The sequence below is a fragment of the Lactuca sativa genome, chromosome 8 (assembly GCF_002870075.4).
Source record: "Lactuca sativa cultivar Salinas chromosome 8, Lsat_Salinas_v11, whole genome shotgun sequence".
NCBI classification, from domain to species: Eukaryota; Viridiplantae; Streptophyta; class Magnoliopsida; order Asterales; family Asteraceae; genus Lactuca; species Lactuca sativa.
The window spans coordinates 18,271,831-18,287,011 of NC_056630.2; the positions used below are offsets into that span (position 1 = coordinate 18,271,831).

Genomic DNA, 15,181 nt, shown 5'->3' on the forward strand with positions numbered 1-15,181 from the left:
TGTGTAAATCCCTAGTGTTGTGTAAAAGGAACTTTCACCATAGCCATTTCGGCAAATAAAGGTTTTCCTAAACCTAATAATAATAAAACCTAATGTGATCCGTCGGTCGTCGCTCTTATCTAAAAACTTTCCGAAATACCCCTGAGTAGGGTATTGCGCGCTGTTAACCAACCCCTTCTTAGACAGATAGGAACCGAAGTGAAAGACACTGCAGGCATTCCGGAAGACGATAACCACCCGAAACCTACTCCGTAGATCCCACAGAAAGACCCTTCGCAACTCACAATCAGGTTCGTGAATCAAGAGGAAAGAACTCATGGGATTGACTTCTATTAACTGAGTATATGCATAAAAGTGGTATATAATTGAGATAAAAAAGATTTAAGATGTGTGCTTCCTCCTTACTCCCTGTTCCTCGTTGGGTTGTGGGTCTAGGGTGGAGTCGCACAACTGAACATCCTGCCGACCTCAATTATATACGGCTTGCATACACCAAGTATTAGTGGTTAAGCCGCATAACTGGTCTTTTTTCGGTAATTACCAAGATTCTTCTCATTGAGAAAACGCCACGTGATTTTCCGGAAGAAAGTTGGACAATCTTAGTTGTTTCTGATCGTCGAATCTTCGGTAACATCCACCCAATCACGAGCTAACGCCTTTTCTTTGGACGATGTCCATTGCTTTGGAACCGGCCTTCCACTTTTTTTTTTGGTTGTGAGCGATTCTCTTCCAGCTCCGATTCCATTTCGGGGACGAATTCGGATTCCGCTTGACTTGGGAATTGGTTTTGGTTTTCGAATTCATTGGTGAGCCAGGAATATCATCAAATGGATTGAAGTCATTGTCCATTTGAGATGATAAATTCATTTGTGGTTGGTTTTGAAATTGGAGTTGCCTTTGAAATTGTGGTTGGTTTTGGAATTGAGGTTGGTTTTGGTATTGTGCTTGACCTTGAAATGGGTAGTATACTCTACCAAAGTGTAAATTTGGTGGAGAATAAATAGGTCGATCTCGTTGATTTGAACAAAGTTTGGAGAAGAAGATGAGATATTTAGGTTTTGGGTCTTTTTTAGGTCTTGTGTTGGAAGGGGAAGTCATTTTTTTTTTGACAAAAATGATATGTTTGAGTGAAAAAATGAAGATGATGAAGTGGTTTAAAATATGAGAAATATTTGTGTTTATATATGGTAAAACTGTAAGATTTTTTGAAGATTTAAAATTAACGGCAAGAAAAGTGTGGGCAACGACTCAATTTTTTAAACCAAACAATCTCTCTCGTCGGTAAGAACTAGCCGAGATGTTCATCGAGATTGTCGAGTTCAATGCCGAGACCACACCTGGTAGCCTAATAGTTGATAAAACAACTAATAATCTGATAACTGTATATTCCTTGGTGCAAAGAACTACCATTGAAAGAAATTGTTTTCTTTGGAGGGCAACGCAAACAAAAATTTCATCACTTCATGCCCTTAGATCAAGAGGTGTTGAAGTAGAAACAATATATTATGGGGCTTGTATAAATGAATATGAGTGTGCTAACCATATTCTTACTCATTGTCCGTTTTGCTCGATTGGTGAAAGACAAGATGTTAAACTAGTGTGGAATAACGGATCAGGTGTTCAGTAACGTGGGTGAGTGGCTCACTTTTTTGGCTAACTGGAGCAGTACTTCTAGGCGACAAAAACGTTTTAGAATAATCAGTTATGGACTAATATGGTGCCTGTGGAAGTTTCGAAATGATCACATCTTTTCCCAAAGATCCGTATGTCCCCTCAAGTCTGTCGAATATGTTAAGTCGGTGGTTCATTTATAGATTAGAAGTATGGGTAAAGGTGGTTGTTGTGGGTGGAACGAATGGTTGATCTCCCCATTCAGTTGTTTCTAAGGCTTGGGGGAGTGGTGCGGTAAGGGAGTGCAGTATCGCTACCGTGGCAGCGGAACACCACCCCCTGGCTGCGGTTTAGGCCGCAGTGTGGTAGAAATTCGCTCTCTCTCTCTCTCTCTCAACCAATCTTTTTTCTTCTTCTTTCTTTTATCTCTCCTTATCTTTTTCCCACTCCCACCATGCGGTCTCAAAGTGTTAAAATGAGAAAAAATTATGAGTTGGCGTCTACGTGCAATATGAGGGAGTGCACAGTTTATGTGGCATCACTCCCTCCGACCTAAGTTATGTTTACATTTTGTTTTGGTTTTTGTTTCTTTAGGCTTTAAACTTTTGTAACTGATTTACTACTTCTAGTTTTCCTTCTAGCTATTGGGGGCCTCTTTTTAAAAAATTGGTTGTTCAAAAAAAATCTAAAGGTAGATTTTGATAAACCAAGTTAGAAACAATAAATATCATAAATTTTTAAAATGTACTTAATCTACAATTTTACATTCTCTTGACCGAATCAATCTTAATTGTTAAGGTGATAAACGTTATTATTATGTATTAACAAATTCCCCTGTTTTATGGCCTAACTTTATTGAAAGTTCAAATTGAAAAATCCAAAGTAATGTAAAAGAAGTCTACGACATTCTCTTCTCTCAAAAATTAAAGGAATTAAGGGGAAAAGAATGAAATAACACTGCGAAACTTTATTTTACTTTTTATTACTCCGCCGCACTACAATATGCGCCTCTTATTTAATACGCATTCTTTCTCAAAGATTCATCTCCGGTGACTTTGTTTCACGCTTTTCATGATTATATTTGTAGTTTCTACTTCATATATTTTTCAGTCATTCAAATTCGTCACCGACTAAAGCCTCCTCGATTCAGTAAACAGGTACAAGTTCGATTTTGAGTAATTTAACACAGATCTAAATTATAAATCCATCGTTTCAATTTTGTTTCATGCATATGAACGACATGGGCAGAAAACCGATTGGTTTCAAGCAGATTAATTAATCATGAAAACGTACATATATCAGTTATATGATCGATTTATTCAGTTTAAAGGCATATAGGGAGACAATGGGTAAGGGTTTATGGTAAATCAGGGAGTTCGTTCGTAGTGTGTTCTTAAACCCTAGGTGTATAATGCATGCATATTTGATGCGCTTTTTTCTGTAATTAATTCCTTGGCGTATTAATGCATGCATATTTGATGCACTTTTTTCTGTAATTAATTCCTTGATATTGTCTTATATCAGTAAAGTAAGAACTGCTATAGCAGAATAATTAATGTCCAACTCTACTTTTGATTACCAATTAAGTTGCACCCTGTTTCGAGATTCGATATGTGTAGATTTCTCTGGTACAACTTGTTAATGCATAAATGTTTGATGCAATTTCTCGCTTTGATTCTACGATAATTGGATTATCAGTTAGTAAGAACAGTTTTATTCAAAAAAAAAATTAAGAAGTTAAATCTGCAACAATAGGTATCTTACACAGTTTAGCACAATCTCTTCGTTGTTAGGTTGAATATATGTTCGATTTACTTTTTGTATCAATTTGGTATTTGTCAGTTGTAGATGTGAAAGTTGCTCCGTTTGTAATGTATATCTGATTTGAAAACCGTTTGATTTGATGAAGATGTAATTTTCGTTTTTCAGGACAAACATGGTGAGCGCAAACGACGATAGCAATGGTGGACAACGAAACAACACCAATAACCTGAAAAAACGATCATGTGGATGCGTGAAAGATGATTTCCTCCCGGAAGAATCATTCCAAAGCTGGTCAAACTACGGGAAAGCTTTACTGGAAACCAAAACACGTCTCAAAGATCGTATTCTCTCCCGATCATCAGACCAGCTTGAGCTCCATGACATGCGAGCTCGAAGCCAGAACGAAATGAGAAAGACATTAAACTGGTTTGACCTAATTTGGTTCGGAATCGGAGCAGTCATGGGCGCCGGAGTTTTCGTTCTCAGTGGTGAAGCCGCCAGAGATCTCGCCGGACCTGCTCTTCTCTTATCTTATCTCATTTCCGGTTTTGCCGCTTTACTCTCTGTTCTCTGCTACACCGAATTCGCAGTCGAACTTCCGGTAGCCGGTGGCTCATTCGCTTACCTAAGAGTTGAACTCGGTGACTTCATCGCCTACATTGCTGCCGGAAACATCTTATTCGAATACGTAGTTTCCGGCGCCAGTGTGGCACGTTCCTGGACTTCATATTTTGCAACTTTATGCAATCATCATCCTAATGATTTCCGACTGAACGTCACAACATTAACAGAGGGTTTCAACCACTTAGATCCAATAGCAGTCGGCGTTTCAATTCTCATTTGTCTCCTCGCATCATTCAGCATCAAAGGCTCATCGAGATTCAACTCCATTGCAACCATAATCTACATGTCTCTAATGTTGTTCATGTTAATAGCGTTGAGCACAAAAGTCAACACATCAAACTTCCAACCTTTCACTCCGTTCGGTGTCCGGGGGATTTTAAAAGCTTCATCGGTGCTTTTCTTCGCATACGTCGGGTTTGATGGAGTCGCAACGCTCGGAGAAGAAACGAAGAATCCGGGTACGGATATTCCGATCGGGTTGGTCGGATCTATGACGATAGTCATCACGATTTACTCACTTCTCGCCACCGTTTTATGCCTGGCGCAACCGTACAACCAAATTGACAGGGACGCTCCTTTCACGGTGGCGTTTCAGGCGGTGGGAATGAATTGGGCGAAATATATAGTCGCGTTAGGCGCTTTAAAAGGGATGACGACTGTTCTTTTGTCGAATCTTATAGGGCAAGCTCGGTATTTCACACATATTGCTCGGACCCACCTAGCGCCACCTATTCTGGCAGTGATTCATAAGAAACGTGGAACGCCGATGAACGCCACCATCATCATGACAGCGGCGAATTGTTTAGTAGCGTTCTTCACAAGCCTTGACATTCTCGCAAACCTTCTTTCGATCGCGACTCTGTTTATCTTCTCTTTGGTGGCTATCGCGTTGATTGTGAGAAGATACTATTCCACCGGAGTGACGTCAGATTCCGATAGAAACAAGCTGATTGTGTTTTTGAGTTTGATTATCGTTTCGGCTGTGGGTGGCGGGACTCTGTGGTTCTTGAATGTGAATAGTTGGGTTGGATATGTGATTGTGGGTGGGGTTTGGTTTTTGGCAACGGCGGGGCTGCAGGTGACGGTGAAGCAGGCGAGGAAGCCGAAGCTGTGGGGAGTTCCGATGGTTCCATGGTTACCGGCGGCTAGTATTGGTGTTAATTTGTTCATCATGGGATCGATTGATGGAGCATCGTTTTTGAGGTTTTTGGCGTGGACTGGTTTGTTGCTGGTGTACTACTTTCTTGTTGGATTGCATGCTTCGTATGATGCATCAAAGGGTGGTGGTGGTGATGGTGATGGTGATGGTAGCAAGACGGATGTAGAAGGCGGAGGAGTGTCGGCTACTTCTGAAGCTGAAATGAGCACGATAACTACTAGCAGTAAATGAATTCTTGCGTGATGTGTTTTTACTTTTTACAGTTTTGGTTAACTTTATTGACTTTTGGAATCGTAAATGTAGCCCACCACCGTCCACCATGGTGGCCATCATCGGCCATGGTCATGACACGCCACCGTTGTCACTACCTTTAACTTGAATTGCTAGTGTCGACCACCGTGATGTGGCCCTTTGTTTGAATGAACTGAAACTTTGGAACAAACATTTTCTTTCTTTTTCAAAATTTTATCGTTTAAACATGTTTCAGTAGCAAGTTGCATGTGTCATATAAGGAGATCAATATGGACCAATTTTGATCTTAAACCGAACCTAAACCCATATCGAAACATATCGCTTTGGTTTCTTAGTTTTCACATTCTTTTCCTGTTTTAAACCGAATCCAAACCCAAATCTTAACCTTGAACTTGCTCACAACCACTTGAGAAATCATTATATAAGATGAGGGGTACATGTTTGTTGTATTAGCCGATGCAGGACTCCTAAAAGCTAAGAGGAAAAGGAAACGTGTAACTTGTTGTATAGATGAGGAATATGGCAGAGCTTTCATTTGGGCACCAATGTAGGATGGTTACGTCAAGAATAAGACTCAAACTATAGACATTACTCATAAAGACTTAACGTTTTAATCAGAGACAACTTATGATGAAATTAGATAAATTTAATAGATACATAAAATATATTTTTTAAAACTTTATTCAAATTGGTTCGGTTTAGTTTTAGTGGGCCGGTTTCTAATACACAAACCAAACCCAAACTGAATTTTTCGGATTCAAAAAATCAGAACCCAAAAGTGGTGGTTTGTGTTTGATTTCGATTTTTCGTTTTTGGTTTTGCTCGACCCTAATGTAAGTTGAAATAAATAGATAATAAACATTGTTATCAAAGAATTTAGCTTCATTATGTGTTTAGAACATGAGTTATTGATCGTTGTGGAACTAATCAAGAAACGCTAATACGTAATAATATGTAGTTCATGTTAGATTTATGAACATTACAATTAATTAAAAATGATGTAATACAAGTGTGGGTTGATTGGTAGTCTTTGTAGAGTAGAATGCTTAAATTGGACTCAACATCCAAAGTTTGATTTTATTTCATGTATGTTGGTAGTTACTCGGTTTAACACTATACTTTTTAAACACCATTTTATATTGATAAAAATGTGTTTCTACAAAAGTTTTTCAACAATTATCAGAGTTTATAACTTTTCAATGTTACAATCAATATCAACAAATATAGTGTAAGTTGAAAGGATTACTAAACCTTCTTTGTTTCCTTTAGTCATTTTCACTATCTTCGCTCTTCTCTTCCGCTTCCACACCTAAGTACATAGCACAAACTATGTAAGTCTGAAGACTCATGAGTTACATGAGTTTTTAACTCAACTTTGATTTATTATTAAGGAATTTTACTTTGTTTTGTAGAGACTTTATCACATAAAGTCCTAACAAAAATGATCCTAGCACATAGGGCCATGGAAAAACAAATCAATCGGAGGCTAGTAGGAACCATGTCCATCCCGATGTTGAATCACTGTTGCCTGATACCCTACTTCCTCATTAAGCCCATGTTGCTTCACGCAAGCCTGCCACCATAAATCTCATCAAATTCATGCCGCTACATGGAAACATGCAACTGTGAATCTCATCAGACCCATGTTGTTACGTGAAATCCTGGAACTGTGAATCTCATCAGATCTATGCCGCTACATGAAAGCCTGCAACTATGAACCTCGCCCGATCCATGCCGCTACATGAAATTCTGACACTATAAACTTGTAAGGCAATCTAATCCTTTCACGAACGCTCTCTATAAAGCTTCAAACTTTCTTTATATAGTTTGTTCTTTTTATCATTCTCTACAATATAGAGGCATATGACGACATCTATTTCATGTAGCTTTTCATTAAGCTTTTAGCACAAATTCACACTCAAAACATTTATCATACAACTTTCCCCGCAAAGCTCATAATAAATGTATACACATATAAGCTTCTTGCCTATATAGCAAATAACCAAACATACAGGCATCTTGCCAGTGACTCATCTAGTCCTATGCATAGTGTAAGTCCATCCTACGAGCCATGTAGTGTCGCAATATTTGTTGACTTTTGTTAACTTTTCTTTAATGATAATGTACAACCTATCTCAACTTTCGATGACCATAACTTTCTTCTACGAACTTAGATTTTAACGGTCTTTATATCCGTGAAACCGTCACGGGTCGAACTACGAATTTCTTTTAATAAGCATTTGCTAATAACTTATACATTTTTCATTAGTCATTTTCTTTAAAAGTAACAATTTTTCAGTCGTTACACTCAGGCTATATAGATTTAGGTCCCGTTTGATAGTTGCTGACTGAGAAATAGCTAACTCGGAAATGTCTGTCTGGGTAAGAAATTTCGACCGAGTAAGAAACTATGTTGTTTGATTGTACATCTGACTGAAAAAAATGACCATTTAACCCTTCTTCTATATACAATGATGAATGAAGTTGCTGAAAAATTTAAAAAACATACAAATTGTCATATAAAATGTAAATTACACACAAATCCTTTAAAATTCCAAATAAAAATTATAAAAGACATCATTGTTTTTATAAAGTTATATGATATGTATTTCAAAATGAGAAATGAATTTTAAAGGAATAGAAATTTACATGATATGTAGACGTACAATTGGTTTTCATTGCGCAATCTATCAAACACATGCTATACATTAAGATGATTAAATATAAAAGAAATCCATGTGTAATAAATCAACTAAATGTGAACCAGTCATGCATATTGAAATCAAGAATAAAGAAATAGTTCTTGATTAAAATTTATGAGGAATAATCAAAGCGCATAGGACCAATTATCACTTCGTCATTTACCATATCCAATACAAAGCACATGAATTGATTTCATTATCACATAATCTAATTCAGCACGTCAATTTTGACTTTTTATTTGACTTTTGGATTTCAAGATCAGAACTCCAAGGCTTAAATCAGGCGATTCAATAGCAAAATAAACATTCAAGAGCAAACAAGCAGCACAAATCAAAACTTTCTTATTCAGATTTTCAAAAATCAAGAGCATAAATCGGAACATTTAATAGCAAAAATCGGAGCATTCCCAGAAATCGGAGCATTCAAGTGTACCTATGAGATGAGGAAGGAGCTTCGATCGGTGGGTGGAAGAGGACAAATGGGGTCGACGATGCTTGCTGGTTGGGGAGAAGAAAGGAGTTGTTGAAAGAGGATTCATCAGGAAGCGCTAGAAGAGATACATTAGGGAAGGGTATTATTGGAACCTTTCTCAGTCAGCCCAATTTTCACTTCTTTCCCATTCAGATATTCCTTTGCGAGTCAGATGCACAAAACTTGATTATCAAACACTTATAGCCGACCGAGTCAGCCAAAAAGGTCTTACTCGACTCGGCCAAAAAGGTATGACTCGACTCGTATGAAGGCTTAATGTGCATGATGTCTCATGTGAAGAAATTTGGTCCTAAAACATAACTTATTTATTTGCAGCCTATTGGTTTTAGGATTTAACATGTTTTAGGTTTTGTATAGCCCTGAAAGTGTATGTAAGACTCAATGTTGAGCAAGGCATGTAGATGTTATGAGTAATAAGGGACAATATATAGATGAGAAATTAAATATCCTCCTAAAATTTCTTCCTACTTATCTTCCTACCAATGTTAAATGATGACGAATAGATTAAAACATTATTAAGAAAAACTAAATGTGACACATGTCATCATTTGACATGGGTAGGAGGGTGATGGGAAGAAATTGTAGGAGGATATTTAATTTCTCTATATAGATTTACAAATTTGATCTGAGATTAATTTTTTTTTTGTTTGTTTAAAATTAACTTTATTTTATATTCTTTTTCTAAATAGTTTAAGTTTCTCTTTGAAAAAATATATACTTTTTTAGCTATTATGTACTTTTCACAACATTTTTATACTTGTATTACAACTTTTTTACAATATTTTATGAAGTTTTTATATCTTAAAATAAAAAATGATAAACTTTAAAAATGGTCCCTATAGTTTCACAAAATCTGAAGTTTGGTCCCCAATTTTAAAAAACCTCACAGATGGTCCTTGTGGTTTCAAAACTTCTAATGTTTAATCCTTACGGCTCACTCCGTTACCACTTAGCCGTTAACTTATTTTTCAATATTATACTGCAGGGGTAATTTTGTTATTTCACTTGTAACCTTCACTCTTTAATATGAAATGATTACGTATTGTTTGCACATCAACTCCATAACTCGTCCCTCTCCCAAAAACATACCCAGTTACAGTTGTAATCATCACACCATTTCCATCTTAGAAGCAAGAATAGAAATTGGGATTTAGGGTATAAACAGAAGAAATCGCAATGGCGCTGTCAATATGGTGTTTTCGAGGAAAAATCGCAATTGTGCAGGACTTGTGAAAAAGATACGGTACGATACTACAAAAAAAACTTGTTTTTTTTCGTTTATTGTGGTCACATAGAGAAATCATTAACTTTACCGTTTCTTTTTTTGTGTTTGCAGAAGGATATGACAACTATTTCACGTTGTAGATACACTACAGTGGTATCTTCGCCAAAGCACCTGGAAGGAAATACATTGATGGTATTGTTTCATATGTACATGATATTGACACTGACTTATTTTCAGTTCATGAGCTTGATGACATGGTTCGAGAACTAGTCTATAAAACTGAGCAAACCCTTTACTACCATTTATGTATCCCTGAATACCCTTTAGGCTATGGCTTAATGCCTTTAGGTAATGACCAAGATGTACTTAAAATGGTATCGTTTGTCCCTAACACAGACTTATAATGGTGTATATTGAAAATGGTCAGACTAGGGTACCTAGTTATTATAAGTCTCCTTCTAAATTTGTTATTGAAGAGTTGGAGCCTGATAATGTATCACCTGAAATGAATAGGAAGAAACCTTGTAGTAGAGAAGCAGGATAATGTAGTAGAAATCTTGATTTAAACCAGTCTGTAAACCCTGTTTTTAAGCAGTCACAAGTATTAGATGTTGATGAAGGGCATTATTACTCAAAGAGTATTCTACCATATATAAGGTAACAGGTTAGCCAACAAAGTAATGTCATTTATGTGGTTAATCATGAAATTGAAACCCAAGAACAAGTGGTCAAGCATGAAACTAAAACTCAAGAGGAAGTGGTCAATCATGAAACTGAAACGCAAGAGGAAGTGGTCAATCATGAAACTGAAACTCAAGAAGAAGTGATCAATCATGAAGTTGAAACTAAAGAACTAGTGTAACATCCTGACTCCCAGGTATAATATTTATATATTTAATTATGAGTTGATTGGCCACATGGGTTTTTATGACCAACTCAACGAACCGAAGGGACCAACTCGCCGAGTTGGCGTTGTGAGAGGAAACCCTAAATCTCCGGGGTTGGGTCCTATTTAAAGGACCTTAAGCCCTCATTTCTGCCTCACCAGCCACCTTACTTCCCTGTGTGAAACCCTAATCGTCTATATTGAGCTAAGAGAGAAAGAGAACTAATCTTTGGGCATTTTAGTGCACCTTTTGAAGAGAAGAGAAGAGTATCAAGGAAAGGAACAAGAAAAGGTTGTTGGATCTAGTGTTATTTCATCTATAGCTTCTGTTGAAGGTAAAAAGTCGTCACCTTGCTCATTATTGTGATTAGATCTCGTTTTCATGGAGTTTTAGGGATTTTTCCATCTTTCCTTAATACTTTGAGTGTGTTGAACTCAACAAGAGACCGAGACTTCAAATCTGGACCTTGTAAGGTCCCTAGAGTCCAAAGGTCCTAGCTTTATCCAGCTAGAGAGGAGCTTTTATGCTTAAGACCCTAAATGGAGCTTGTTTTGGCATTTCAAGCCCTAAGTGCCATGCATGGACGTAAAGATTGTAGCTTTACATGGTATCTCAGCCTTGGGATGCTAGATCTAGAGTTTGGGGTTGTGAATTTGCCTTAAAATGTCTGAATGAGAAAAGAGGCTTAAGGGACTCGTCGAGTTGATGAGCCAACTCGACGAGTCGGCTAGCGTTTTCCCCGATAAGTCTGGACATGAGTAACTCGGCGAGTTGATGAAACAACTTGAGGAGTTAAATTGAGTTTTCGTGACTTTTCTGAAGGAACGAGGGGACTCGACGAGTCACATAGATGCACTCGATGAGTCGGGTCAACATGGACTGTTGACTCAAGTGTTGACTTTAGTTGACTTTAGGGTTTGGTCAAGACAGGGATTATGGAGACCATGGAGGGGTAGAATGGTCTTTTACCCATTCCAAGAGTTAGAGAGAGAGAGAGAGAGAGAATAACCTTTGGTTTATCTAGAGTTGTGATTGGAGTGTTAATTAGAGATAGTTGTCATATGTGTTAGGCGGAGGCTAGATCAGTGATTCGTGTACGAGGTTTATTTTCTTGCTTACGAGGTGAGTCTTCTCACTATACTTACCTTAAATGGTAATTTCGTGTGACCGAAGGGTCTTGTGTGCTTATATTGAGTATTGTGATATCATGCATTATGTCTTTGTGATTTATGTTGTGTATTATATTGAGCTTTACTGATTTAGGACCGGAGGGTCCACCCGAGTTGTGGGACCGAAGGGTTCCACTGAGACACATCAACCAGAGGGTCTTATTTAGCCACGGGAGGCTAATGAGTTATGTGTCGTATTTTAGGGAACTCACTAAGTTTCGTGCTTATCGTGTTAAGTGTTATGTGTTTCAGGTACTTCTCAGGATCACGGGAAGGCATCAACTTGATTGTACACACTAGTTAGAGTTTACATTTTGAGGATCCTGGATTGTGTTTAACAATTTATGAACATGTGTTTTTGATAAATTGTCATTTGGAGATTTATGAACTGTGTTTTATGAGAATTATGTGATTCTAAAAACGAAAAAAAATGTTTGAAAATTTACGGTGTTACAACCAGTGGGAACTTCCCATGTAGAAGAACCAAGTAGGTAAGCTGGTGATGGAGTCCATACTGCAATAGTTGATGAATTTAAACCATTTTGTAGAGGATTATTCCATTTATGTTGATTATGATGTTGATTATAATGTCCAAACTTCATGTGAACATAAACCATAAGTGGATTATCTAGAGGGTATGGTGAGTGATGAGAGGCTTTCTATTATGAGAGTAGATATGGTTCCGAGGGTAGTGGATATGATTCTGATGATAGTGACTACAATGTGGATGAGTCTAACATACAATTTGATGTAATTCCATAATGTTGTTGATGTAGATGAACATGGAATCTTAAACAATCATTCAACATATGAAGGGAATGACATGATTGATAATGAGTTGGAAGTTATTGCTACTGATGATTATCAGTTTGTAGGATTTCATGAAGATGATAGGAAGATAATGCTTAAGGAGTTGAGTAAGTCATGTAGATGATCACATGGAGAGATTCATGTAAAACCATTTAAGGTGGGCCAGATCTTCAAAACAAGCTTGATGTTAAAAACTTCATGAATTAACATGTTGTAGAAACAAGGAGGTCTCTATACCTAGCAAAAAATGACAAAATCAGGATTATGGTGAAATGTAAAGGTGTTGTAAGTCAGTCATTTAAAGCAGTTGATGGTGGTGGGCCATCAACTAGAAGTAGGCAAAGTGCAAGGGTAAAGATGTAATTGCCAATAAATGAACATGTCCTTGGGCAGTACAAATGTCGAGGGTTAATGAAAATCAGGATTGGTTGGTGAAAACAGTACAAGATGAACATAAATGTTTGCAAACAAGGGCAGTTAAAGCTTGCACTTCCAGATATGTAGCAAACTTAATTGTTCAACAAATTTAGAGTAACCCTAAAATTCAAGTCAAAGCCTTACATGAAGACTTGTGCAAGAAACTAGTGCTAGGAATGTCATTGCAAAAGGTTGCTAGGGTAAAGACAATGGTTGAATGTATCATTAGTGGGGACTATGAAATACATTATGGATTTTTGAGGGATTATGTGTTGGAGATACTAAACACTAATCTTGGTACAATAGTTAGGATCAACATGTATCCAGAAACCCCCTATCTATTACTACAAGAACTATTATTAGAATATATGTCTGTCTGGGTGCATTGAAGTTGGGATTTAAAATTGGGTTAAGAGATTTTATAGGAGTGGATGGTACATTCTTGAAGGGCCCTTATCATGGGCAAGTGTTAACCATTGTGGGGTTGGACTCAAACAACGGCATATACCCTGTAGCATATGCAATGGTAGAGCCAAAATCAACAAGTAGTTGGACCTGGTTCTTGGAACTGTTAGGAGAAGATTTGGATCTGGGAGCAAATTCAAATTTTACATTCATTTATGATAGACAAAAGGTATGTATCACCTAACTATTTTTCTTATTACTATTGCTATATGGATTTGGGTAATTGATGTTGCTTACATTTACTTTTGTTTAGGGAATAATACCAGCATCGAGGAGGTTTCCCCAATGCAGAAGACATGTTTTGTTTGAGGCATATCCAGGAAAATATAAAGAAATAGTGGAAAGGAAAAGACTTAAGTGACCATCTTTGGGAGTGTGGTAGAGAAACAACAGTCAATCACTTTAACAGAGCAATGTATAAGTTGAAGAAGTTCAATGAGGAGGCTCATGCTTGGGTTTTTAATATTCCAACAAACACTTAGTCTAAATTTCACTTCAGTGGTATGTTTCTAGAAAATTAATGATAAATCTTAATCTTGCTTGTTGTGTTTTTACTATATGTGTAATTGTCTTCTCTTAATATGTATTATATAGGTAGGGCACACACTGATTGTTTGTTGAATAATATTTGTTAGGTATTCAAGTCTAAGGTAGATGAGGGTAGGGATAAACCTATTATCACTTGCTTAGAGTATATTAGACAGTATCTCATGAAGAGATTGTGTGTGGTGCAAAAGGAAATAGATAAGTGTGAAGGACCACTAACCCCTACAACAACTACAATGTTTGACAAGATTAAGACTGATGCAGCTAAGTATGTGGCTAAATATAATGGGGTAGGAAAGTACCAAGTGTCAAGCACATGACAAGATCAGTATGTGGTAAACTTGAATGAGCAAAGTTGCAGTTGTAGGTTTTGGGATATTACTGGTTTTCCATATAGACATGTTGTTTGTGCTATATGGGACAAAATTGAAAATGGAGAAAATGACCCACATGTTGATGAATGGATCCATCCTTGCTATAGGTTATCGACATGGGAAGCCATTTATTTCAACAAAATTGATCCACTGAATGGATGTTCAATGTGTCGTAAAAGTGATTACCCATTCACTTTAAATCCACCAAAATATAAAACACATGTTTGTATTTTAATTAGGCCTAATGTGTAGTTTGAATGTGAACATGCAATTTATTCATTTTTAACTATAATATATCAATATGTCTAGGTTGGGAGGCCCAAGAAGAAGAGAAGGAGAGGTGTTGATGAGCCCAACATCCAAGCAGGTAAATTGACAAGGAGATATCTAACAGTCACTTGCTCAAAGTGTCATAACAAAGGGAACAATTCCATAACATGTAAAGGGAAGGGAGACAGTGGTCAAGTTGGAGGGGGCTGAAAACTATGTTTAGTAGTTATTAAGATGTTTGTGTTGTAGGTCTTTTGAAACTAAAGTCATGTTTGTTTGTTTGAAACTGTAATGTATGTAAGAACTTAAATCATGTTTAATTGTTTTAAAACTTAGTAGGATGGTTGTGTTAAGAACTTTACAACTTGGCATGTAATGGTGTGTATGCACATTTTGACAATGAATTAATCTGT

The 15,181-nt window shown here is 37.0% G+C and overlaps 1 protein-coding gene and 2 long non-coding RNA genes across 5 annotated transcripts; 2 read left to right on the top strand and 1 right to left on the bottom strand.

Moving 5' to 3' along the window:
- The first annotated feature begins 2,586 nt into the window (after window positions 1-2,586).
- Window positions 2,587-5,621, top strand: LOC111919713 (cationic amino acid transporter 1). The gene is made up of 2 exons (XM_023915295.3): window positions 2,587-2,768; window positions 3,541-5,621. The coding sequence occupies exon 2, from the start codon at window positions 3,548-3,550 to the stop codon at window positions 5,387-5,389; it is 1,842 nt and encodes a 613-aa protein (XP_023771063.1). The 5' UTR covers window positions 2,587-2,768; window positions 3,541-3,547; the 3' UTR covers window positions 5,390-5,621.
- Window positions 5,622-6,529: 908 nt separating this feature from the next.
- LOC122195284 (uncharacterized) lies at window positions 6,530-8,685 on the bottom strand. 2 transcript variants are annotated; one of them, XR_006185429.1, is made up of 2 exons: window positions 8,546-8,685; window positions 6,530-7,165 (listed from the first exon to the last, which is right to left on the bottom strand). It is a non-coding gene; the product is annotated as an uncharacterized LOC122195284 (long non-coding RNA). The 2 variants fall into 2 exon arrangements; XR_006185430.1 differs by having other exon boundaries at window positions 6,530-7,159; window positions 8,546-8,684.
- Window positions 8,686-8,696: 11 nt separating this feature from the next.
- LOC111919714 (uncharacterized) lies at window positions 8,697-15,181 on the top strand. 2 transcript variants are annotated; one of them, XR_006185431.1, is made up of 6 exons: window positions 8,697-8,833; window positions 9,591-9,848; window positions 9,942-10,022; window positions 12,139-13,747; window positions 13,832-14,079; window positions 14,808-15,181. It is a non-coding gene; the product is annotated as an uncharacterized LOC111919714 (long non-coding RNA). The 2 variants fall into 2 exon arrangements; XR_002859593.2 differs by lacking the exons at window positions 12,139-13,747; window positions 13,832-14,079.